Source organism: Lynx canadensis, chromosome A1, assembly GCF_007474595.2.
Source record: "Lynx canadensis isolate LIC74 chromosome A1, mLynCan4.pri.v2, whole genome shotgun sequence".
In the NCBI taxonomy this organism is placed as follows: Eukaryota; Metazoa; Chordata; class Mammalia; order Carnivora; family Felidae; genus Lynx; species Lynx canadensis.
The window spans coordinates 70,238,126-70,261,496 of NC_044303.2; the positions used below are offsets into that span (position 1 = coordinate 70,238,126).

General features: G+C 43.4%; 1 protein-coding gene across 18 annotated transcripts in view; it reads right to left on the reverse strand.

The window, feature by feature from the left end:
* Positions 1–23,371, reverse strand: part of DOCK9 (dedicator of cytokinesis 9) — a 295,408-nt gene that overhangs the window by 67,114 nt on the left and 204,923 nt on the right. For all 18 annotated transcript variants that reach the window (XM_032592386.1, XM_030313287.1, XM_032592393.1 and 15 more), the window contains exons 22-33: positions 22,905–22,991; positions 22,460–22,549; positions 20,957–21,072; positions 20,615–20,684; positions 19,675–19,800; positions 18,858–18,929; positions 10,163–10,309; positions 9,652–9,735; positions 8,875–8,986; positions 5,572–5,750; positions 5,215–5,328; positions 3,210–3,330 (exon numbers count right to left, since the gene is read on the reverse strand). In XM_032592386.1, the coding sequence (XP_032448277.1) occupies positions 3,210–3,330; positions 5,215–5,328; positions 5,572–5,750; positions 8,875–8,986; positions 9,652–9,735; positions 10,163–10,309; positions 18,858–18,929; positions 19,675–19,800; positions 20,615–20,684; positions 20,957–21,072; positions 22,460–22,549; positions 22,905–22,991 (1,318 nt within the window). The remainder of the gene's footprint in view (positions 1–3,209; positions 3,331–5,214; positions 5,329–5,571; positions 5,751–8,874; positions 8,987–9,651; positions 9,736–10,162; positions 10,310–18,857; positions 18,930–19,674; positions 19,801–20,614; positions 20,685–20,956; positions 21,073–22,459; positions 22,550–22,904; positions 22,992–23,371) is intronic.

Genomic DNA, 23,371 nt, shown 5'->3' on the forward strand with positions numbered 1-23,371 from the left:
ACCATGAGATCATGACCTGAGCCACAATCAGGTCAGATGCTCAACTGACTGAGCCACCCAGGCACCCAGAGAATGTGTACCTTTTAAAGCAAATGTAATCTCAGAGCAGTTTTCATCCAGGCAATGAATCCGTTCTAGAAATCTTCACGCACCACATTCCAAAGGCATTTAAAAACAACTGCGGAAGGTGCTTTCTCAAGGATTTCTACTAAATAGAGATGTAAGGAGAAAGTCTGCTCTCAAAGGATAGGTACTAGGACTAAAGTTAACTGGAAACTCCTTTAAGAATAAAAGAAGAGTTGCTCAAGCTACCAGAAAACAATTAGCAAACTCAGTTCAAAGGTGGGGGCTTTTCTGGAAGGCATTCCTATAAGGAAGAAAGATTTAAGTATTTAAAGATGGGGGTAATAGACATTAAGCTTGAGTATAAGTAAGTCTGTTATGGTGAATTGCTATGAAAAGTGGATTCAGATCTTTAAATTTAAGAAAGAGAAAGGGATTAAATTAGTCTCAAATACTTTTCACAACTTCATCATGAACACAGAGCAACTGAAGGTCATTAATGCCATTTGAGTCTTGCTAATGATACCCAATGGCTCATTTTTACATTCTCAAGGCATCCCACACCCTAACAAGGTGAATGCGGAATTGGAGAATAAATGCAGAGTCAAAGCATCACTTCATTCGAGTTTGGTAATTTCCATAAAGTCTTGAATCCTACAGAGTACTGGTCAAGGAGGTAAGATTTCAACACATTCCTGGGCCGCGAGAGTCCTGAAACTGGCTACTGAGAGTATATCCCAAAGCGTGCATGACACTGAAGAAATGTGTTTGTTATAATGCAGGCAGTTGACAACACCAAGTGCACCATGCTGAGCACTGTGCACATCTATGAGCTTCCCACCCCTCGCCGCGACTCTGTTGATGTGGACACCGATGGTGAAGAGGAGAGACACAGTGCCCAGGGCAATTAGTAAATGACAGAGTATGGATTCAAAACTGCCTCTGTGTGACTTTAAAGCCAGTGCTATGAACTCTTGCAGACCAAATCTTCCCAGGAAAGACCCTTTCCCGCTCCTGAAGCAGTGGCTGGGTGTGTGGGCAGAACAGGGCGAAGAAGACAGAGTGAAGGCCCCAGGAGAGAGGCAAGTGCAAACATCACATGCCAGTCTCTATTCTGAGCATTCTGCATGAATTAACTCATTTAATCTTTATGACACCTAATGAGACAACTATAACTATGAAAAATTATAGGGCACCAGCGTGGCTCAGTCGGTTAAATGCCTGACGTCAGCTCAGGTCATGATCTTACAGTTTGTGAGTTCGAGCCCCACGTTGGACTCTGTGCTGACAGCTCAGAGCCTGGAGCCTCTTTAGATTCTGTGTCTCCCTCTCTCTCTCTGCCCCTCCCCTGCTCGCTCTCTGTGTCTCTCTCTCAAAAATAAAATAAACATCAAAAAAATTAAAAATACATAAGCATAAATAAGATTAAGGGTTGGGTACTGTAGGATAAATCTGGGCATGGTGTGGGGTTTCTGACTTTATGTTCTGCTCAGTTTCATCATCTACATGAAACAGCATCTTCACATCAAACACAAGGGCGCCTGGGTGGCTCAGTCAGTTGAATGACTCTTGATTTCAGCTCAGGTCATGATCTCGAGGTTCATAGGATTGAGCCCCGAGTCGGGCTCTGCGCTGACAGCACCGGGCCTGCTCGGATTCTCTCTCTCTCCCTCTCTCTCTGCCCCTCCCCTTCTCTCTCTCTCTCAAAATAAATTTTTTTTTTTTTAAAAGATCAACACAAAAGGTAAAGACATAAATTTAGAATGAACTACACTCCTGAAAATTAATTTGCTGAGAGGACTGCCCTTTATTCTGTCCTGTGACTTAATTCCATTCCTGGGTGTTCCCAGCACTGGTCACGGCAGGATGCTTTATTGATTCAAAGCGTAGTGAAAGAGAGAAATGAAGACGGAATAAAGTGATTATCCATGACAATGGTACGAAGACACATCTATGTTTCGTAACATTATCTTTAGGAAGGGGCTGGTGCAGGTGTTCAGTTAGTCAGAGTTTTAATAAGTACATTTCTCAGGGACAAAACAGAAGAACATAAGGGAGGGGAAACAAAAATAATATAAAAACAGGGAGGGGGACAAAACATAAGAGACTCATATATATGGAGAACAAACTGAGGATTACTGGAGGGGTTGGGGGAGGGGGGATGGGCTGAATGGGTAAGGGGCACTAAGGAATCTACTCCTGAAATCACTGTTGCACTATATGCTAATTTGGATGTAAATTATAAAAAAATAAAATAAAATAAAATAAACTATATATAAAAAAGAAAACAACGTATACAGTGAATAAATAAAAAAAATAAGTACATTTCTCAGGTATTTTCTTACACAGAACTACTCAGTTTGAATCTCGATCTATCCCAGCTGCTTTCTTCTCCATGGGAATGGCTCTTACAATATGTCAGAGAGAAAATAATCTTCTAGGAACGATTTTAGAAAACTGATTTTAGAACTGCATTCTCACCAGAGACCACTATCTCCTCAGTAATTATTCTATCATAGTTCATCAAAATCACTATCACCACAAATAAATCCTACCCACAGCACCACCACCCCCCCACATCTGCAAAGATCCTCCTTTTCTAGAAACATAATCCAATTTGAAAGTTTTAAGTTTTTGTTTTTTTGGGTTTTTTTTTGAGACAGAGACAGTGGGAGTTGGGGTGAGGGGCGGGGGGCGGTGGGCAGCAGAGAGAAAGAGAAAGAGAAAATCCCAAGCAGGCTCCAGTGCTGCCAGAACAGAGCCCCAGACGGGGCTTGAACCCACAAAACCAGGACATCATGACCTGAGCCAAAAACCAAGAGTCGGATCCTTAACTGACTGAGCCACCCAGGTGCCCCTGAAAGTTTTGAATGGTAACTTAAGCATTAACAAAAACAAAAAGCAAACAGCACAGATAGGTGATTAAGTATACTGAATTTGCAGTGCAGGAGAATTTGGAGGGTCTGTATTTCAGTGTAGAGTTGAGGGGTTTCATTCATTAAATATTAAAACCAGAAGAAGAACATTCAAGGGAGAAACTCAGACTTTAAGGTTCTAATGTGAAAGTCGGAGTGGCTCCCACACTGCAGGATGAAGGCGCTTTCAGAATGAGACCAGGGAGAAGCAAACAGAGCATGAAACGTTACCGATGCCAGAGATGGCGCCGAACAGGTCCTTGTGCAGGCTGTTGTCCAGAGCGATCCCAGGCTTCTGCGGAGTCACTAGCGGGTTCGCAGCTGGCAGCGGAAGCGATTCCTCCTTCACAGTCTGCCCAAGGGGAGAGGGAAAAGAAATAGTTGAAGACGACGTTAGAAGAGTCGTTGGCTGCTCTTGGAAGCGTGAAGGCACATGTCAGCAGGGGACACGTGGCCGAGACGGACACGCTGCGTGGGAGAAGCAGGTGCACCGCGTGCAGCGGAGGGAGGAGGTTGGCAGAGGCAGCAGACCAGGCACGAAACTGGGGACAGCGCAGCCTCGGCCCATAAAGTCACTATTTGTTTCCCCAAAATGTCTAGCACGTTCCCTTTCCAGACCTCCGATGCCCAACATTTCTTTAGATTGTTGTGGAATGTTACTTCCTCAGGGAAAAAAGCCTCACATGCCCCTTCTAACTGGAACATGGGAAATCCTCCCAAATGAGCAGCACTGGAAAGCTCTGCAAGCTTGCAGCTTCGTGTGAACTCCCAGTCAGTGGACGAATTATGTTAATTTTGAAGTCATGTGATAAAAGGGATTTTACTGATTTTCTCAGGATTGAAGCAGTACAGAGAGATAGCATTATACCCTGAATGACTTATCCAGATCAGAAAAGCAGACAGGTTCAGAGGATGCACGTGTGAATACAATGTTGTACATACAGCGTGAGATTAGTGCGGGGCATCTTATTTAAGGACAGTGCCCTTTGGAACTACAGAACCCATTCTACACATACGGGGTATCTCAGCATGCCTTGATTTAGGAGATGTGTCCAGAAGAGGACAGACAGTATAAAAAATGGGACGGTGCAGCACTGGGGGGGGAAAGGGACAGAAACATACACGACAATTCCCCCAGGGTATGCCATAATCACAAAGTGGCAAGACTAACACCTGAGCCAGTTCACGGGTCCAGGATAAAAGCGAAAAGAAGATCGCTGCACTGGTAGTATGTATGCAAATGAATGGTAGACAGTCCCCAACCCAAACATTTTGAGATCATCTCTGGGATCATCCTTCTATCAACTTAATTTCCAATATATCTTCCAATGACTGCATGAGGATAATATAAATTCAGATGCCTGTTCTTGGAGGTGGGGCCTTGTATCACTCAGGTTGGCCTCCCTGACATCTAGTCTGACTTTCTAATTTTACAGACACTGAGAAACTCTAGCCCCAAGACGTAGCTTTTCCACGACTTGTTAGCATGTTACTATCAGAATTAGGGTTACTAGCACTGAGCTCTCATAGTACACAGGTTAGAACTATGCTTTTTTCTTTTAACCTCCTCTCCCCATAAATTTTTGTTGAATACACAGTGAAGGTCCTTATATCTTACAAGATATGGTCCAGCAGGAAAGTGTGGTTTGAATAATGATTTTCAACCTAACAGTTGAAGGTTAATAGACTGGCTCCATCTTAGCCAGAAATGCAATTAAACAAGAGTACTATGGACTATTATGGTTTGGGTGGAGGAAAAAAAAAAAAAAGAATGGATGTGTCCCCTGCAAATTCATACCCGCCCAGAACCTCGGAATGTGACCTTATTTGTAGATGTGATGAAGATGGAAGGTAAAATGAAGTCATCCTGGATTAGGAGGCCTACATCCAATTACTGTGTTCTTATGAGAAAAGAAGAGGACATCAGAGACCCAGATACACGCCAGGGGGGAGGCCCTGTGAAGGCGGAGGCCGAGACTGTAACAATATGGCCACAAGCCAAAGAACGCAAGGATTTGGGGCAACCACCGGAAGCTGTGAGAGAGGCATGGAACAGACGTTTCACACGGAGCCTCCAGAAGGGACCAATCCTGTGGATACCTTGATTTCGGACTTCTGGCCTCCTGACTGTGAAAGAATGAAATTCTGTTGTTTTTGGCCACCCAGTTCGTGTGACTTGGTTAGGGCAGCCACAGGGACGAATGCAGACTGTACCTAGATGTATGTGCTTACGTACACTGCCGGGGTTCACGGGGAAGGGTGACACATCCCTCACGTTGATCCGCTGCACGTTCTCGATTAGCAGACCAAACAGAGGCAGGTAGAGAGTGGCTATCCTTGCTTGATGGCTCTGAAACAAAGGCACACAGTGCAAGTTTACCCCAAGGCTCTGAGAATTTCACGATGGACCAAGCTGGCACTGGCCACCTCCTGTATTCGGATCCTTGCTATGAAGACTATTAGATTTTACTGTGTAAACAGCGAAGGGTCTTAGTGAGGTTACCGCTAATTTTCTAATTGGTTACTTTCTCTGTAATACTTAAAATGAAGGACATTTACCAATCCATATTTCCTTCCACTGGGGTCCACTCACCCTCGAAGCATATCTGTCATCAAAAGAATGCTTTATCAGCAGGTTCTTGAGCACGCTGATGGCAATCAGTCGGACCTCCCTAAACTCTTGGAGGGCGGTCCCCACCTCCCTCAGCAACAGCCCCACCAAGAAGTGGTTTCTACAGAACTCGTCTGTTAATGAGTAGTCAAGCTGGAGATCTGAAATGAGGGACAGAAACTGCTTTAGTTCCAGAGGCTATAATGCACTTTGAATAAAACAAGCCAAACCCACCCTCTGCATTTAGCTCACCCTGTGTGTCAACAGATGATTAAACTTAACTTCACTCGGGAAAAGGTGGATTATCTAAAATACTGCTCTAATTCCTGGGGCTCCTGGGTGGCTCAGGTCATGATCTCACAGTTTGTGAGATCGAGCCCCGGTCAGTCTCTGTGCTGACAGCTCAGAGCCAGGAGACTGTTTCGTATTCTCTATCTCCCTCTCTCTCTATCCCTCCCCTACTTGCCCTCTGTCTCTCCCTCCCTCTCAAAGATAAATTAACTTTAAAAAAAACATACTGCTCTAGTTATCACATCAAACTCTTAAACAAAATTTAAATACAGATAATTGTACTGGACTTTGATTTTAGAAGATGTTACATCTTGCATAAATATTAAGTTAGTGAATAGTTGTAGTACTAATTTTTGGAATACACAACATGTTATACTACAAATGAAATTTGGTTATGAATGTGAAATAGAAAATAAAGTTATTGTCTAACTGACATTATGGAGAAGTAATTTGTACCTAACAAACATGTCACTAAAGAAAGAATAAATACACATAGTCTATTAAAATATTTGTTCTTTACTACTTGAGTTCATCAATCCATTTTCTGGTCATTAAAGCCTATATGCTCTCATTAAAACCCAATGTGTTTAAAAAGAACATGTTAGCATATAACCTATTTATTCTGCTATCACTGAATGAAGAACTTCCTTAACATAGAATTTTTAAAAATTTACTCAGTACTTCTATACCTCTATAAGTAAGTTTAAAAAACTAATATAAACTAAAACTGAAATACACAAAGCACCAAGCTAAACTAGTAAGTCATCAGCAAGGTAAGTGATAAAACTGGTATCTCTTATGGAGAACAAATAGAAGGAAATGTGAAATCTACTGAAGGAGGGTAAATAAAAGCAACTCAGGGGCACCTGGGGGCTTAGTCGGTTGGGTAGCCAACTTCGGCTCAGGTCATGATCTCACAGTCCGTGAGTTCGAGCCCTGCATCAGGCTCTGTGCTGACAGCTCAGAGCCTGGAGCCTGCTTCAGATTCTGTGTCTCCCTCTCTTTCTGCCCCTCCCCTGCTCACTCTGTCTCTCTCTCTTAAAAATAAACATTAAAATAAAAAAAAATTAAAAAGGCGACTACACATCACTCTCAAGTTGAAATACACCTTTCAGTAAGCTGTAGCTAGAATCTCAATTCTTATATTGAATCCATTATTAGAGGAAAATCTATAGACCCCTTCTTTGACTTTTATTCCATATTAGTTACTTCTAAACCTATCCAAAATACCGACCCAAGTTCTATGCAGAAGGCCAGGGAAAAAGTATCCATCTTTCCAGAATAATCATGTCCACTGTTTACGACTGTTTTAAGCTCTGTTTACTCAAATGACAGTTCATAGCTTGAATTCACATAAAACCCTTAGGAGAAAGCTGTGGGTTTAACTGCATATGTGTGCGTGCATGTGTACAGAGAAGGGGGAAACAGGTGAGAAGGGAAAGGAAGGAGAATGCTCAAAACATGGACTCCTATCAGTGTCATAAGGTATATTATCTATAGGTGACCCACATCCACCTGCCAGGGTAGCCCCTCTTGGTCCCAAATACTCTGACAATCTACTAAGAGCTTGTCTGAGTCTGCTGGGCACCTGACCCTTGACCCAGGATGCTCACCCCCGCCTCACCCAGCTTTTTGCCAGTTATCACCCCAAAGTCACCTTTCGCAGTGAGGCTTTTCCTGGCCACCCTCTCTCAGATGCCCCCCTGCCCATTTCATACCCCCGCCCCTTGCTTTAGTTTTCTCTCCTTAGCGCTCATCACTAACATGCCACATATTTCACTTCGGTAAAACAGCCAGGCATTTTCATCCCCCTAGTCCATGACTGCATCCCAAAGTCATGGGTACCCTAGCCACCCTTGGTGCCAGCTAAATATTTGTTGAATGCATGAATGCCCACACCAGGGCCCCGATCCCCCTGCTTGCTCCTTAAAAGGCAGTCCAAGTCTGTCTTGGGGAAAGACATTTATGTGTCCGAATGAATGCTTTTGTGTGTTTCTGAGTTCCCGAGGCTGTTGATTTAGGTGTCATTAATAGTTTGGGGACATCCTTCTGCTTTTTCTCCCTTTTAGCATAAGTCATCCCCAGCACACACAAGACACTAAACTCAGTAATACCACTTGACAGACTTGACAGACTATTTTCGTTTGGCTTAGTGAAGACAAAGAAATCTCGATGAGTTTCCTCTCTTCGAACTTTAAGATACACGACAGTTAAAGACTCAACATGCAAACGTAAAACGTATGTGAAAAGCCATGTGGCTCCTGATTCAGGTCCCTGCCACCACTATGGACAAGGACTATGAAAATGGCGGAACAGGACATTTCTGGAGTAAAGCAGGGCTTTTTGTTTGTATGACTTCTTAAAGAGGTATCCTAGAGGACCTAGGGACCCCAGGAGCAAAAACCCAGATGCCCACCCCGGGGGTGTTACAGCAATATCTTAGCCGCGGTGAGAGTAAATCCACTGGTTTATCGTGAATTTGAGAACTAATCCAAATAGCATATGGGAACCGCCGAAATGGAGAGCATACGTAAGCATCTCGGCAATGACTTGCATTCTCTTTCTTTTGAAGGAGGAAAATGCAAGAAAGCAAGCGGTCACACCCACACCTACCTACAGGAGTGTCATTTGACTCCACAGTTGGTGAAAGAAAAGCTAATTCATAAGAAAAAAGGAAAAGTGAAACAAATCAAAAAATAAACTACAGTTAAGTAAAATGGATTTTTATTTAAGCAAAGGAATTTTTCAGCGAAATAGGGCCTCACCGACATGACCTGCAGTCTAGTAAGTTTGCTGGCGAGTAAGTTCCCACACAACACTTTACCAATAGTTTTTTTTTTTAATGGAAATTTAACAAGAAAAAAATGAACTCATCAATAAAAAAAAAAATTAGAAAATTCCAAGGTCACATTTGAGTCCATTCTCTTTTCTTATTAAAAATGGATGGCTCTTCTTGTGAAAAGACTCAGATTAATGTATGTAGAGATAGATTACCTTGGTATCTTTGGATCCTGCCTTTTCCGAATGGCATGGGGAGATTCAAAGGTATATAGTGTTCGTGATTGCACACCACACGGAGAAATTCAAACTTGTATTCAAAGAGAGTCTGCAGGAAACAATGGTCAAAGATAAATACCTCACCGAATACACAGCACCCTAAAAACCTGTTAGAAATCATACACCCAGTCTTTAGCTTCATGACCCTCTTAAAACCGCATGTTCTATGCTATGTTACAGATTTTAGAACGGCTGTAGGGATTTGTTTGAAAACTGGGAATGTATTTCATTAAACAATGTCCTCCACTGACTCTTAGGACATTTATTCTTTATGCTTCTCCTACTTCAAAAAAGGATTTCAGGCAGCTTATAATTATAGACACAGACTTAACACCATTAAAAAATGAGTAAGGCAGAGCTTTAAAATAGACACACTAGGGAAGAGACAGATATTCTAGACAAAGTCTATGTGCTTACTTCCATTACTTTGTTAAGTAAACTATGATTTCCAACCCTTACACTTTTAATTTTACAGTGGAGAAGTCATCTTGGATATTTATGAGAAAATCAAGACGTATATGTATTTTATATTCAGAATTACTGTATTCCTAATACCCCACACATTAATACCAGTACTAGTTAGTACTAGATAGTAACTCCAAAAGAGGGGACAATAGTGCCTCTGGCGGGACTGAAAGAAAATTGTCATGTGAGCCCAGAGAAACAGGTGGGTTTCTGGATGTCTGTAAGAGCAGCCTGTAACACACAAGCTACCTTCGGGTCTCCAGGAGCAAAGCAGCTGATGTAGTTGTTGATCTGTTTAAAGACGAAGCCCCTGTCCATGAAGGTGAAACATCTCTGTGGAGAAAACATCCCAGAAAGGTAAGTATTTAGGCACCAACTTTTTTTTTTTTTTTTAAGTTGGGTTGAGGGGCGCCTGGGTAGCTCAGTGGGTTGAGTATCTGAATCTTGATTTCAGCTCAGGTCATGAGATAGGAGCCCCAAGCTGGGCTCTGTGCTGAGCATGGAGCCTGCTTAGGATTCTCTCTCTCTCCCTCTCTCTCTGCCCCTCCCCTGCTTGCTCTCTGTTACTCTCTCTAAAAAAAAAAAAAAAAAAAAAAAAAAAAAAAAAAAAAAGTTGGGTTGAAAACAACATTTACCGTTAATAAGTTTATCCTTTAGCATAAAAACATACCACTGACATCTACTGAGCACCTACCATATATTGGTCACTACTAGAATGAACATTTTAGCCACTTGACGCCCTGTGCCCTTCTGCCCTCACCTTGATGAACACAGCAAGACTGTGGTTTGCATGTTTAGATGCCTCTGGGTTATCTCGAAACTTCTGAGTGATGTGTGGCGTCAGCATATTCACAACAGTTTCCACAGCATGGTGATAAGATGCGGGGAACCTCTGGTTTCGCAATAACTAAAAAGAATTTAGAGCAAACACTAATTATTTCTAAAGTTGCAACCCTCTGGGGAAAAAAAATCTCATTCCTGAGTCCATTTTAAAAAACCCAGAGCTCAAATCTTCTTTATCTAAAATTAGATAAGAGAAATTATTCTTTCTTCTCTCAAAATACTGTATACAGGTATTCTAATACTTCATAAAGCGCTGTGGATTAGACTGGAGATCCTAAACTTTGGGGTGATGAAGATCCCCTTGGAGGTACTTCTAAAAATGTGGAGATGTGCCTCTACTCCCAGAAATTCTCATCAGAGCTGCGTTTTTACTGAGCACTTTTGGTGGCTCGAATACCTATACCTCTCAGAGATCTCTTTAGAAAGTAATGGCTCAGGTTTAAGCTTCAAGTATTCAAACTGAAAATAAACAGATCAGAGACTGTATGTCACCAGCTGACTCTGCTTAGAAACAGTCCTTTTCAGGGGCACCTGGGTGGCTCAGTCTGTTAAGCATCTGACCCTTGATTTCTGCTTAGGTCATGATCTCATGATTCGAGAGATCAAGCTCCAAGTCAGGCTCTGTACTGACAGTGAGGAGCCTGCTTGAGATTCTCTCTCTCCCCCTCTCTCTGCCCTTCCCCTGCTTGTGTGCACACTCATGAATTCTCTCTCACTCTCTCAAAATAATAAATAAATATTGAAAAAGAAAAAGAAACAGTCCTCTTCAAGTTAACTTTACATAACAGTTCTTCCCCATCAGGAATGCTTACCTACAAAATTATACTCAGATCTCAGCAACTACCTATCACGGACTGTGTACCTTCTACCCATCAGGCATCACGCTAGTACATATTTTTATGTGCTTTTTCATTCAATTCTTGTAAGTTTTAACCCTCATTTTACAGATGGTTAGAGAAGCCAGGTAAATGAGTCTTTAGTCACACAACTGACAAGTAACAAAGATTCAAACCCAGATCTACCATGAGTCCAAGGCCTGTGTTCTTTCTGCTCTTTGATGCTTTGGTTCCCCACCCACGTGCCCAATAAATGGAACAATTTACCAAGAGCCTGAAATGTGAAGGGACTGAATTAGATATTCCATGACATTTATCCACTCATGCGTGCGATTCTAAAAGTCACAACTGGGGTGTATTTTCATCCCCATTTTACAAATGAGAAAACTAAAGCTTAGAGAGACTCAGTAAGTACTACCTGAACTCCAGTATCCCTCCTTTCCTTCTCCCTCTTAATGGAGGAACCCCTCCAGCATGCTGCTGCCCAGCTAGCGACTACATTTCCCAGCCTAACTTGAGGCCAGAGAAGGGCCATGTGACTGAGTTCTGGCCAATGGGCTGTAAGATAAAGACTGTGTGCTTTCTCAGCCATGTCCATAAAAGGGGTTGCTTGCCTTCCAAGTCTTCTTTACCACTGTCTGGAATGAGGGCCAGCGCTTCAACCATGCAGATGAGGTTAACACCTGGGCTGGATAATTGGACAGGAGCTTGAGTCCCTGAACGACCTTGGGGGGACAATCTCCCCCACTCTCAGAGCTGCCTACTGGCTAATAAATTTCCAAAAGAGAAAAATGAAACTTTTGTCTTACTTAAGCCATTATTTTGTGGTTTTCTGCAGCAGCCAAACCAAAGAAACAGTATTTTCTAAAACTAGAAATCTAGGTATTTCTGACATGAAAGCATGCATTATTTTATGCATTAAATCCCAGAATCTATTGTGAATTTTGAAATATCAATAGCTTTATAATAATCTTAATTCTCAAACCAATAATAAGACAATCTTTGTAAACTTCTTTAAACTCAAGAATCCAGTGAGGGAAGGATCAAGTAATAATAGTAAGTATTTAAAGTTTACTTTCCTTCCAAAACAGAACAGTAAAATTAGAAATTCCAAAGGGATTTTGTTCCATATGTACAGCCAATAACTCTATATCCTGAGGTGTCAGCCTCAGTAAATGATCAGCTTCCTGGACTCCAAGCCAGGCCAACTCGAGCCACCAGGCCTGACTGCCTGACACCCAAGCTGCCTACTCCTGAAAAAAGGTCTCTCAAGAGATCGCTGAGGCCTTCATAACGGGTCTCAGTCAATGGCTGCTTAAACCATTAAAAGTGGACAGGGAACTCAATAATGTATGGGCACCTCTTAACCTATTAGTCACTGTTATCAAAACTCAGAATGGGACAACCAGACACTGAATGCCCCCCGATACGATGCAGTAGCACCAATTATGAAGTATCCTTGCTAAAGAGCAAATCGAACCTAAATTGAATTGAGCCTCAACATCACTACAAGTTTACAGGAACCACAGGGGACAAAGGCCCATGTCACATAACACTGCGAGGTTATAGTGTGGGAAATTCTGCAGGACAAATGGCCCACTTTCTTCAACAAAAACACTGCATTAAAAAGCAAACAAATGACAAGGAACAGTTTGAAAATCCAGGAGACTTCAGAGACATATCAACCACATGCAATGTGCAGACTATGTTTAGATCCTGACTCAGACCAGCCAACTGTAAAATGACATTTCAGAGACACCTGGGGAAAAGTGAATACAGACAGGGTGTCAGATGATAATGAAGAAATGTCGCTAACTTTGTTGAGTGTCATAATGGTACACTGCTTACATCTTTTTTGAAGGCTTCATCAGTTAGAGATAACACATTCAAGTTTTTACAGATGAAATGATAAAATAGGGGCAACTGGGTGGCTCAGTTGGTCTGACTCTTGATTTCGGTTCAGGTCATGATCTCATGGTTCGTGGGATCGAGCCCCAGGTGGGGCTGCTCGCTGACAGCCTGGAGCCTGCTTGGGGTTTTCTCTCTCTTTCTCTTTCTCTCTCTCTCTCTCTCTCTCTCTCTCTCTCTCTCTCTCTCTCTCCGTGTCCCTTCCCTGCTCATTCTCTCTCAAAAATAAATAAATAATCTTAAAAAAATAAATGATAAAATATTTGGTAATTGCTTTTAAAATACTCTAAAAAAAGTGTGGAAGTGGATATATAACTGTTGAAGGGGAGTGACAGCTTCAGAAATGAGATTCAGCAAACTATTCCCTTCCCTTTTTATGTTTACTTAAAAATTTCTACAATAAGAGGTTTTTATGAAAAAGAAAGAAAATGTGGTGATGAATGGTGGATGATTAACATACCAACCAACCAACAATGCTGCTCGGTGATAAGAGGTCAACTCAGTGCCTCTGCAGACTGAAATGGAGCTCTCCTTGCAGTGACAAACAGCTATTGTCAAGAGTCCTAATTTGCCAACAAAACAGTGAGGAAAGACACATCAACAGGTGATAAAGACCAAAGCAATTAGATGTTTTTACAGAGATTACTCTACACTGAAATGGAAGAAAATGATCTAGGATAATGGGCTGCTGTCCAGGGTGGTGGGTATTCAAGCGCCAGCTTGGACGAGAGGACGCTGAGACACTAAGAGACTTCTAGACCAAACAAAACCCCAACTCCTGACCTCGTCCTGCTGTGGGATCTCCTCTCAGCGCTGCTGCAGCATCCCCAGCGGCCCAGCCACCCCCCATCTGCTCCTCTGACACCTGCTGCCAGTGTGGGGTCTGCCTGCCCAGGAGCTGTCCACACCAGATCAGCCTCCTCCGGCAGACATGCTGTGTCCTGTGCCCCCCAACCCTGCTGTGGGCCCGACACCTCTGTGCCATCCTGTTGGCTGCTCAGCTCCTGCCACCCAGCCCCCAGCCTGAGTGGGATCTTCTTGATGAGCCACATTCGGCCGTGCTGCGAAGGACCCTGTGAGCCCCACCGCTAGCAGCCACATCTGCAGACACCAGTGACGGGATCCACCGCGTCCCACATGTCCTGTCTGGGCTCCAACAGTGGCTGCCGCCCAAATCACTGCTTCATGTACAAGGGGGTCACACCGGTATTCAAATGTTTGGTTCTCTTCTCCTTACTGTGTTCGTCTACTTCTTAGGGGTTAGAGAACTCTTTTCTACAGGCTACATTATGGCTCAATGAGATGTACTAAAAAAGACTATTAGCTAATAAACTTCGTTTTCCTGGCCTTACCTGGGCATCAGCTCTTTCTCCTGCCTCATGCTCATTCTCTTCTCCCTAAATGTGGCATCCTTATAGGCCCAGGAGAAGCCTCTATCTCTACAGTGATCTAGCATCTTGGAGCTCACACATACACCTTCTTCCCTGTGCTCTAACAGTTCCCGGCTGAATGTCTTCTTTCTCCCAGGAGTACATCAACTTCAAGGCTGACGATGCACCATCTACACCACCTGCAGACCTCCTCAGTGCTCTGCACGCAGCAGACAACTATTCCAAACACGCGCTCATGTACATAAGTATGGATACTGACATTCTGTACATTCTGCCGTCATGTGTTCACAGTGTTTACAAATACAGTTGAGGGGAAGTCCAGGCAGCCCATCTAAAACAGGAACCATCCCATTCTTTGCCTACTTTCCAAGTAAACACTCTTTCCTTGCTCAATTAGGCCAGAAAAAAACTGGCTGAAGGCTAAACACCTAACTAAGGTGATATACTCATCCTATCCTATGCCACATTTTCCAACTTCTTTGAGGTACACCTGTGGAATGCTAGCAATTTGGCTTGATTCAATGTGGGAGGAGAGGAAATTCAAAAAGAGTCTGCTGAAATTATAGCTGCTAAATATAAGTGATAGAAAAGAAATCACCTAAAATGTGTCGAGCACAGAGGCAGAGTGGGGTTCAGAGCTGGGAACTCCTTAGTGGGCCTTGATGAGGTCTGTTTTATATTCTCCTTGAAAACTGCTAATTGTCAATTCCAAGCACGTGTCACCTACGGACACTGGCTGGGATAGGGAGGTGGGCACACGGGGCCACCTCCATCTTCAGCAAGAATGCAGCATTAGAAGCAAGCCTACCAGCATCAAATATGCACCAGATGGAAGGACCCCGTTAACATCAAGAGTGCACACTGAAGGCTGCAGCTCAACATAGACTATGCCTCCAAATGCTGATTGATGCTAAATATTCTTTGGGTAGGGCACTTTCAGCTCCAGCGAAAGCATTACCTGGCTCTTACATGAATCTGTGGCCCATGTACCCCTACTAGACAAATGCGTGCCTGGTCATGGCATTTTAAGAAAGACTCACCCATGGGGGCAAAAAAAATTAGGGTCAGGATTATAAACACATTGGATTATACTAATAATCATCAGTCTAAAAGTATAAAAACTCTGAGGGAATTTGATTATGATTTTGGAAATCACAAATGGCACAGGCCCGGTGAATATGAACTTGTTCCCTAAACAGAACACTGGGATCAGGGACTAGGGCATACAACTCTTAAGATATAAATAAAGATGAACATGAAAATAACTAATTCAAACACATAAAACTCATTACTCCTAAGATACGAAGCAAAATGAATAAAGCCTTCAAAATATGTGAGAAGTCCCTAGATCAATAACGTGTGACTCAGGGAAGGAACAGCATGGATCAGGTGACACAGAAGAAGTCAGAGGAAAAGTGAAATGTTAAACTCTCCAAAGTGGCAAGCAGGTATTTTGAATCTCTTTTTATAGTAAATTATCTTATGGTTAAACTTTCTCCTTTTGGATACCAGTGTTTCTTTTTATGCTGGATAACAAGTTTTAAACAAACTACTTCTAAAAACTCTCTGAATACTGTTTTAGGACCAAGATATAATTAACTTACAGAAAAGGTTGTGCATGGTAGCATTTGAGCAGTCTGTTCTAAAGAGTTCCAAAAACAAACTGTTTCCCAGAGTTGCTGGAAGAATCAGTTTATAAGGCTGGAAACAGCAGAACATCTGGGAGAGGATGATTCTGACTCAAGCACGAGTTCTTGGCTCTGCTCAGCTGTGTGACCCTGGGCAGGGCACCTCACAGGTCTATACTCCACCTCGACCTCTGGGACATATGGAAGGAGCTGGACCAGGAGGCAGCTTTCAGGCGCCTACCATCCCTGAGATTCTATGGTTTAATTTGGCACCTTGAGAAAAAACCACATGCCATTTAATTACTCTATTAATTTTCTATTACAGTTCTTGGAAAGAGATGTTATTGGGTACTTATGCTTCTGTGGGTGTTTCAGAAGTGTACATCACCTCTTTGTCAATCGCTCCTGTAGTCCATTCGGGCACTTTCCCACCTAAACTTTGTGAGGGCACAAACCACGCCACATTTAACTTTGTAACCTGTGAGCCTCCATATAAATAAGGGCTCTCAATGAATAGTTTCTGAACAAATCAGTTCTATTTTTAAATATAATCAAGCCACCAATCTTTCTGAAGTGATTACATTTATTTGAAACCAAAAATAATGAAAAATCTAGTGGGGCCTTGTTATAGACTGAATTGTGTCCCTAAAATTTGTATGTTGGGGTACCTGGGTAGCTCAGTCAGTTAAGCATCCGACTCTTGATTTTGGCTCAGGTCATGAGACAAAGCCCCGTGCCCAATTCTGTGCTGAGCATGGAGCCTGCTTAAGATTCTCTCTCTCTCTCTCTCTCTCTCTCTCTCTCTCTGTCTCTCTGTCTTTCTGCCCTTCCTCCACTCTTTCTCTCTAAAAACAACAACAACAACAAAATTCGTATGTTGAAATCCTAACCCACAATTTTTTAGAATTTGACCGTATTTGGAGATAGGGTCTTTAAAGAGGTAATTAAGTTACTATAAGGTCATTAAAGTGGGCCTTAACCAACAAGACTGATGTCTTTACAAGAAGAGGAGACGTGCACTTGATGTCAGATTTCCAGCCTCTGGAAGTGTGCAGAAATAAACTTCTATTGTTAAAGCCACCCAGGCTGTGGTACTTGCTATGGAAGCCCACGCAAACTAAGACAGGCCAACAACCTATCCTGCATATGACAACATTTTTAACAGAAAAGTACTATATCCAAATGGCCCATGTGTGTGCATGTGTGTGTATGCACGTGTGTGCATGTATGTGTAAGCGTGTGCACACTCGTGCATGTACATGCGTGCATATGTGAGTGCACGCACACATGTGTAAGTGTGTGTGTGCGTGTGTGCGTGTGTGCATGCATGCATGCAAAAGTGCATGTGTGTGCATTCATGAATGTGTATGTGTGTGCACATGCATGCATATGTGAGCATGTGCATGCATGTGTGTGCGTGCGTACATACATGCATAAGTGCATGTGTGTGCATTCATGAATGTGTGTATGAGTGCGTGCATGTGTGCATGCACATGCATGCATATGTGTGCGTGTATGCACGCATGTGTGTGTGCATGCATGCATAATTGCATGGGTGTGCATTCATGCATGCATGTGTGCGTGTGTGTGTATGCATGCAAAAGTGCATGTGTGTGCATTCATGAATGTGTGTGTGCATGTGTGTGCGTGCACACACACTGAGCTGCATACTGCCAAGCAGACAATCTGCTAGGTTTTTATTTGGCAGGGTATTCTGGCATGATTTAGTTGTGCATTACTCTGTGGAAAGCAGGGCCCACTTCCATCTGGCATTTCCCTGGGCACTAAAACCGGAATTAAAAGGGAAAAATAAAAAGGAAACCACCTGGTCAGGCACTAGTGCCTGCTCCACTAGAGGAAAGTGTGGCTCTCGGTGCTGAGCCGCCAACCTTCTGCCTGACAAAATCCAGCAGCCTTTCCCCAGGCTTTCTCTGAGAGTCCAGATCCCTGGTCCAGGTGGCCTAGAACTTCACCCTCCCTCCCTGTGGTTCCCCTCTCCTCCCCTCATTCACTGTGAGAGAAAGCTGGGCACCAGCTCCCTGCCCCAGGGCCTCCTGCTCTCCATGGGGCTCAATGGGCTCAATGCCCTGCTTCTGCATAATTGCGATGCAGAGAGAATTTGGAGTCGTTATGGCAACTCCAAGAGGATGCACATCTCAAAAGGGACTCGGTGACTTGGCCACTGCGTTTGCCTATTAGAATCTTACAAAAATGTATCTACAGTGAGCCTCAGACAGCCAGAAACAGCCGGTCACACCCTGACAGGCATCAGTCCAGAGAGGACACGTAGGGACCCAGAGTGTCACACACACCCAGGCACCTCAGCGAGAAGGGCTGGTCGGGGGAGACTGAGTTATCTCAGAGTCCATTCATTGCTTAGAGGACATGCATCTGACATGCTCAGCTTAGTCCCTGAGAAAGGTCTATAATGTTCAAGACTGGGTAATTACATTTAAAATAAATGTATAAACTATTACTCTCATTTCAACAGACTTGAAGATTTCTGAGCTATTTAAAGGAAAAGACTTTGGACTTTTTAACACATGCTTCAGGAGAGTGAGCTTTGGAGGCAGACTGGTCTCAAAACCTGGCCCCCTCCATTCGCTGGCAGCGTGACCTTGGGCAAGGAACTCGCTCTGCCCTCAGTATCTTCATCTACAAAATGAAGGGTAGAACTTTATTATAGCCTGATGGCTTTGTCACATGGAATAAACCGCTTTCTCACTTGGAAAGCCGTTAGAACAGTACTGTAACTGGCACACAGAAAGGGCTAATGAACGTTGGCCACAAACCCAATGAAAAGACTCCCTTAAGAGCCGCCACACAAGGCCCGATACAAAAGGACATACCTTAACTTTGCAGTTCTCTATCAAATGCTGAGCCATGGATTTTATCAAAACGTCAAAGAAAAACCATGAATACTGAAAGAAAACAAAAAAGGATGCTGGTAAGAAAAACAACAACTTAGTAGGTAAGATGTTTACCCCCTTAGGCCGACAATGTTACAGACACAAAACAGGTGTAACTCAAAAGCAGGGCTGAACCTCTCGATAAGTAAATTATTATGGGACCAGGGGTGAGTGGCAGGCAGCTGTTTTCTGGCTTTTGCGTGTCCAGGAAGCTGGGTGCATCTGCTCAGCACGGCACAAGCCAGTAAGAGGCACCACTGGATTAGATTTGTGATCTCGCCTCTCTGCTGAGCCTCACCTGCTGATGCCACCTTTGTAATCTCTCAGTGTCCTCCGCCCATTTGAATATAATGACTTCTTAAAATTTAAGAGCCCATGGAACTTTGAATATGGTAATATTTTGCAGCTCCATCAGAAACCCAAGTATCCGCAGCAAAGTTGGTCCCCGAGAACTAACTCTTTACCCCTTTTCAGGAGGTGGTGATGGTCTCTAAAAGCACACCAGGAAGGTGAACTGATCCGGCTGTGGCATTTTGCAAGAAAGCAAGCTGAGGAGGGTCAGAGAATCCAAAGGGGGCTTAGTGCTGACAGCAGAGAGCTAGATTCAGGGCTCAAACTCATGAACAATGAGATCATGACCCTAGCAGAAGTCGGACGCTTAACCCACTGAGCCACCCAGGCACCCCCTGGCTGTGGCATTTTGGATTCTCTCTCATCAGTTTCCATATCACAGAGCCATCCTGGCCCCTCGACATACCTTAAGTAGTTTGTTGCTGGTGAGGAAGTCGGCAGAAGGCTTGAGAATTGTGGTCATGGCTTTTGTCAGTTCTTCGTGCACTGTCTTGTATTCGGAAGCAACGTACGGCTCAGCCTTGTACGCATACTTTGAAGAAAAGGGAGAGATACTTTAATGCCCCAGTTATCGGAGGTGGGCTGAAAGCAGGGGAGGCCCAGGGGGATGGCGGTCAGGGACCCAGGTGCAAGTGCAGCGGGGAGAGGAAGGTGTGGAAACAGAAGGTGGGAGGGGTTCCCCCAGGGAACCCATCAGTTAGGGAACCACCTGGCTCAGGTCAGTGGTCTTCCAGCCCACGACTCAACCTCCCAAGGACTTGGAGGAATGTGTCCCCTGACCCTGGGGGACTGATTCCACAGCCATAATTTACAGAGGTGTCTAAGACTAAACAGAACGTGTGTGTAACTTTTCAGAAGGGTAACTGCCGCTTGTTTACGGAACTGTGTTACACAAACAAAGAACTTGCTGCCACTCAGCCCCATGGCATCTCTTGCTGTCCCACATAGTTATCTAATTTGATGGCGGACAGAGCTACCCTTCTCATCTCGGGAGAAGCAGTTTTACTGCAGATTTTAGTTGGGAAGAAGAAAAATGACAACAACAGGCTATACCAAAGGCCTACCTAGAGCGACTTAAAATTCTTTGAAATTCCACGTCACCATTATTTGCAAAACCCATTAAGAGAAATGTAGTTGAAAAAAATAAAATTAAATAAATAAATGAATGGCTGCCCCTCTTTGGACCTCATCTCGTTCAGGTACAAGCACTGGCTTTAGGTATAGAAGAGAAAGCAGAAGTATTAAGTTGCACCCCCAAATACCTAGATTTTTTTTTTAAATGAGTCCTTAGAAGGAAAATTGGAGAGCCACAGATTTAAGTGATTGGGACAGTTTATTTTACATACCTTAACATATGACCTCAAGTGGCTCTCCAATCCTTCCTCATGGCACTGGGCAACCACATGAATAATGACCCTACACACCACAGGAATGAATAAAGCAATGAATAGTAATGTGAAAATGAAAACATTTCATTATTACACAGTAGTAGTAGAACAATGATGATGCTACTGGCACCACAGGAGACAAGGAAACGAGGAATTAGATGGGGTCCCTACACATGGGATCAAAAGAAATTTCTTAACTATAATGGTCAACACATACTAGCATCCCAGATATGTACGACCGTGCTCCAGATGAGGACAGACTGAAAGGGGAGAAGGTATCCACCTCTCCGCCTCTCTTACCGTGTCACGTTGACAGCAACTTCCTCCTGGGTCGCTCTGGTGAGGACGCGGAATAGCTGGTTCAGGATGGTGGGCAAGAAGGCGATCATCACGTGGCCTTCCATTGCATGCAAGCTCTACAGACAAGGAATGGCACTTGTGTTATCTTCTTAAAAGTAGACCACCCCAACAAATTTCCACCCAGTTCCAAAGAAGGATGGAAGAAGTATATCTAAAACAATGGGAACCTGTGGCGGGCAGAATAAGGGACAAAGATGTTCACATCCTAATTCCCAGAACCTGTGACTATGTTACAGGGCAAAAGGGAATTCGGGCTGCTAATTGGCTGGCCATAAGATGGGGGGACTCTTCTGGATTATCCAGGTGGGCATGAAGTCAACACAAAGGTCTTCATAATCAGAAGAGGGAGGCAGAAGGGGAGGGTCAGGGGAGACGTGCCTAAGGAAAGAATGGCCAGAGGTGTAAAACAGTTGGCTTTGAGATGGAGGAAGGGATTACAAGCAAAGAAATGAGGACAGCCTTCAGAAGCCGGGAAAGGGCAAGGAAACAGATTCACCCCCAGAGTTTCCAGAAAGGAACTCAGCCTATGGAGGTGTAAGAAAATAAATTTGTGCTGTTGGAAGCCACCAAATCTGTAGCATTTGTTACAGCAGCAATAGAAAACTGACACAAAGTCTCTTCTTAAAGTCACACGGCTCTCCATGAGGTACCAGAAAGGACACTTGGCAAAGCAGTGACTTCAGAAGTCCCCATTCCATTTTCCTTGCTGAAATCAAACAAACTCGTATTCCATTTCTCAAATGTCTGGTATTTTGTCCCCACGCCTCGGGTGCTCTTTGAACTACTCTCCTTTTTTAAAATGTTCCCCTTGAACCACATTCTGGATAAAACTCCCCTAGAGAAACGCCACCTTGCTATCACTGTTTCATGATACAGGGAGCCTGCACAACACTGAGGATGGTCACACGCACTCTTTTCTGTTCTGTTGTGTTTTGTTTTATGCCCACCCAGCACACATTCGCCACGGTTATGTTATCTCCTACAGTGAGCTCGAAATGCCTTAATGGCAGGACTGAAGTCCCTCCTTCTTATGTGCTTGTCCCTGTGCTCTGCACCCAGTGAGCACTCAGAGGACAGGGCCTGCGTATGTGTGTGATTTTGTAGGCAGAGAACAATGTATTTTGGGTTGGGCCTAAAAACAGTACATGTGGGACAAAGATGAAGGCAGAGCAGTTGTCCTATTTCTTTTCTTTTTCGTCTTCTTTTCTTTCTAATTAAATTCTTAATTTTAATTTCAGCAGAGTTGACGTACAGCACTCTGGAGTTGTCCTATTTATGAGGCCGCTTCTTGCCACCATCTAAAACCACAGAGAAGTGAGAGTACCCAGCTAAGAGCATCCTTATAAGGTTCCCGAGAGGTAAGAACGACCCTCGCCAGCAAAAGGAAAACCCAACCTACTCCAATCTCATTAAAAAGGGGTTACTAAGAAAGCCATCTGATACCTTAAGGTATTTTACAAGTTCACTCCCTAAGGCCTGGGCTCCAGATTCGGTTTTCTGACAGTATTGGAAAAAATTATGTAAATGCTGATCCTGGGAGAAAAAAAAGAAGAGAAAGAAAGAAGGCCTATTAGCATAATGTCGTGGAAATAGGAGTACCTGCTTCTTACAGCATGCATGTTTTATTTAGACTAAGAAACTGATCATATAAAAATGAAAACATCAAAAGAGATAAAAATTTTTAAAAGATTTCCAAGAACCTCCAACAAAAGAGGAAATAGTTGAGAAACGTTACTTGTACTATTCATTTATGTCAGTACATATGAGCGCCTTATATGTACGTATAACGTATCAATTAGGATTTTTTTTTGTTTTTTTGCCGAAAAGATCATGCAAATTTGTTCACTGAGCAATCATTGCTAACTAATGCTAATGGAATAGCCCGTACCTGAGTGTACACGGTAGAAACCAGATGAGTTGAAACTTTCAGCAGTGGCTTGCTTCCATCTACCCATTTAATTTCTGGACCATAATGCTAGAAAATATGGAAGGGAAAAAAAACATCCCAACAGATGAGTGGTCTTGGCTTCAAACACCATGTTCACCGAGAGGACTGGTGAGGTGTCACAGGCCCAAACAGCGTCAGTGACTCAACAGCTATGGCTGGCTCACTGCGAGAATGCAAGCAGTACTAATTTCTGCCCACTCTCTTCCCCCAGGTACAAAGCTCTCCTTACTGGATTTTCTAAGTTACCTTTTAGTTGCAGTTGTATGAGTTACTATCTGTTGGAGAGGGAAAGAATCCTATTTCACCAATGACTTAACCAAACTGGATTTTAGGATCCTGACAGTGATGGCAGAAGATTGTCCAGCAAATGGGACAGTATGAAGTCCTACATGGGTAAAGGGTCAATA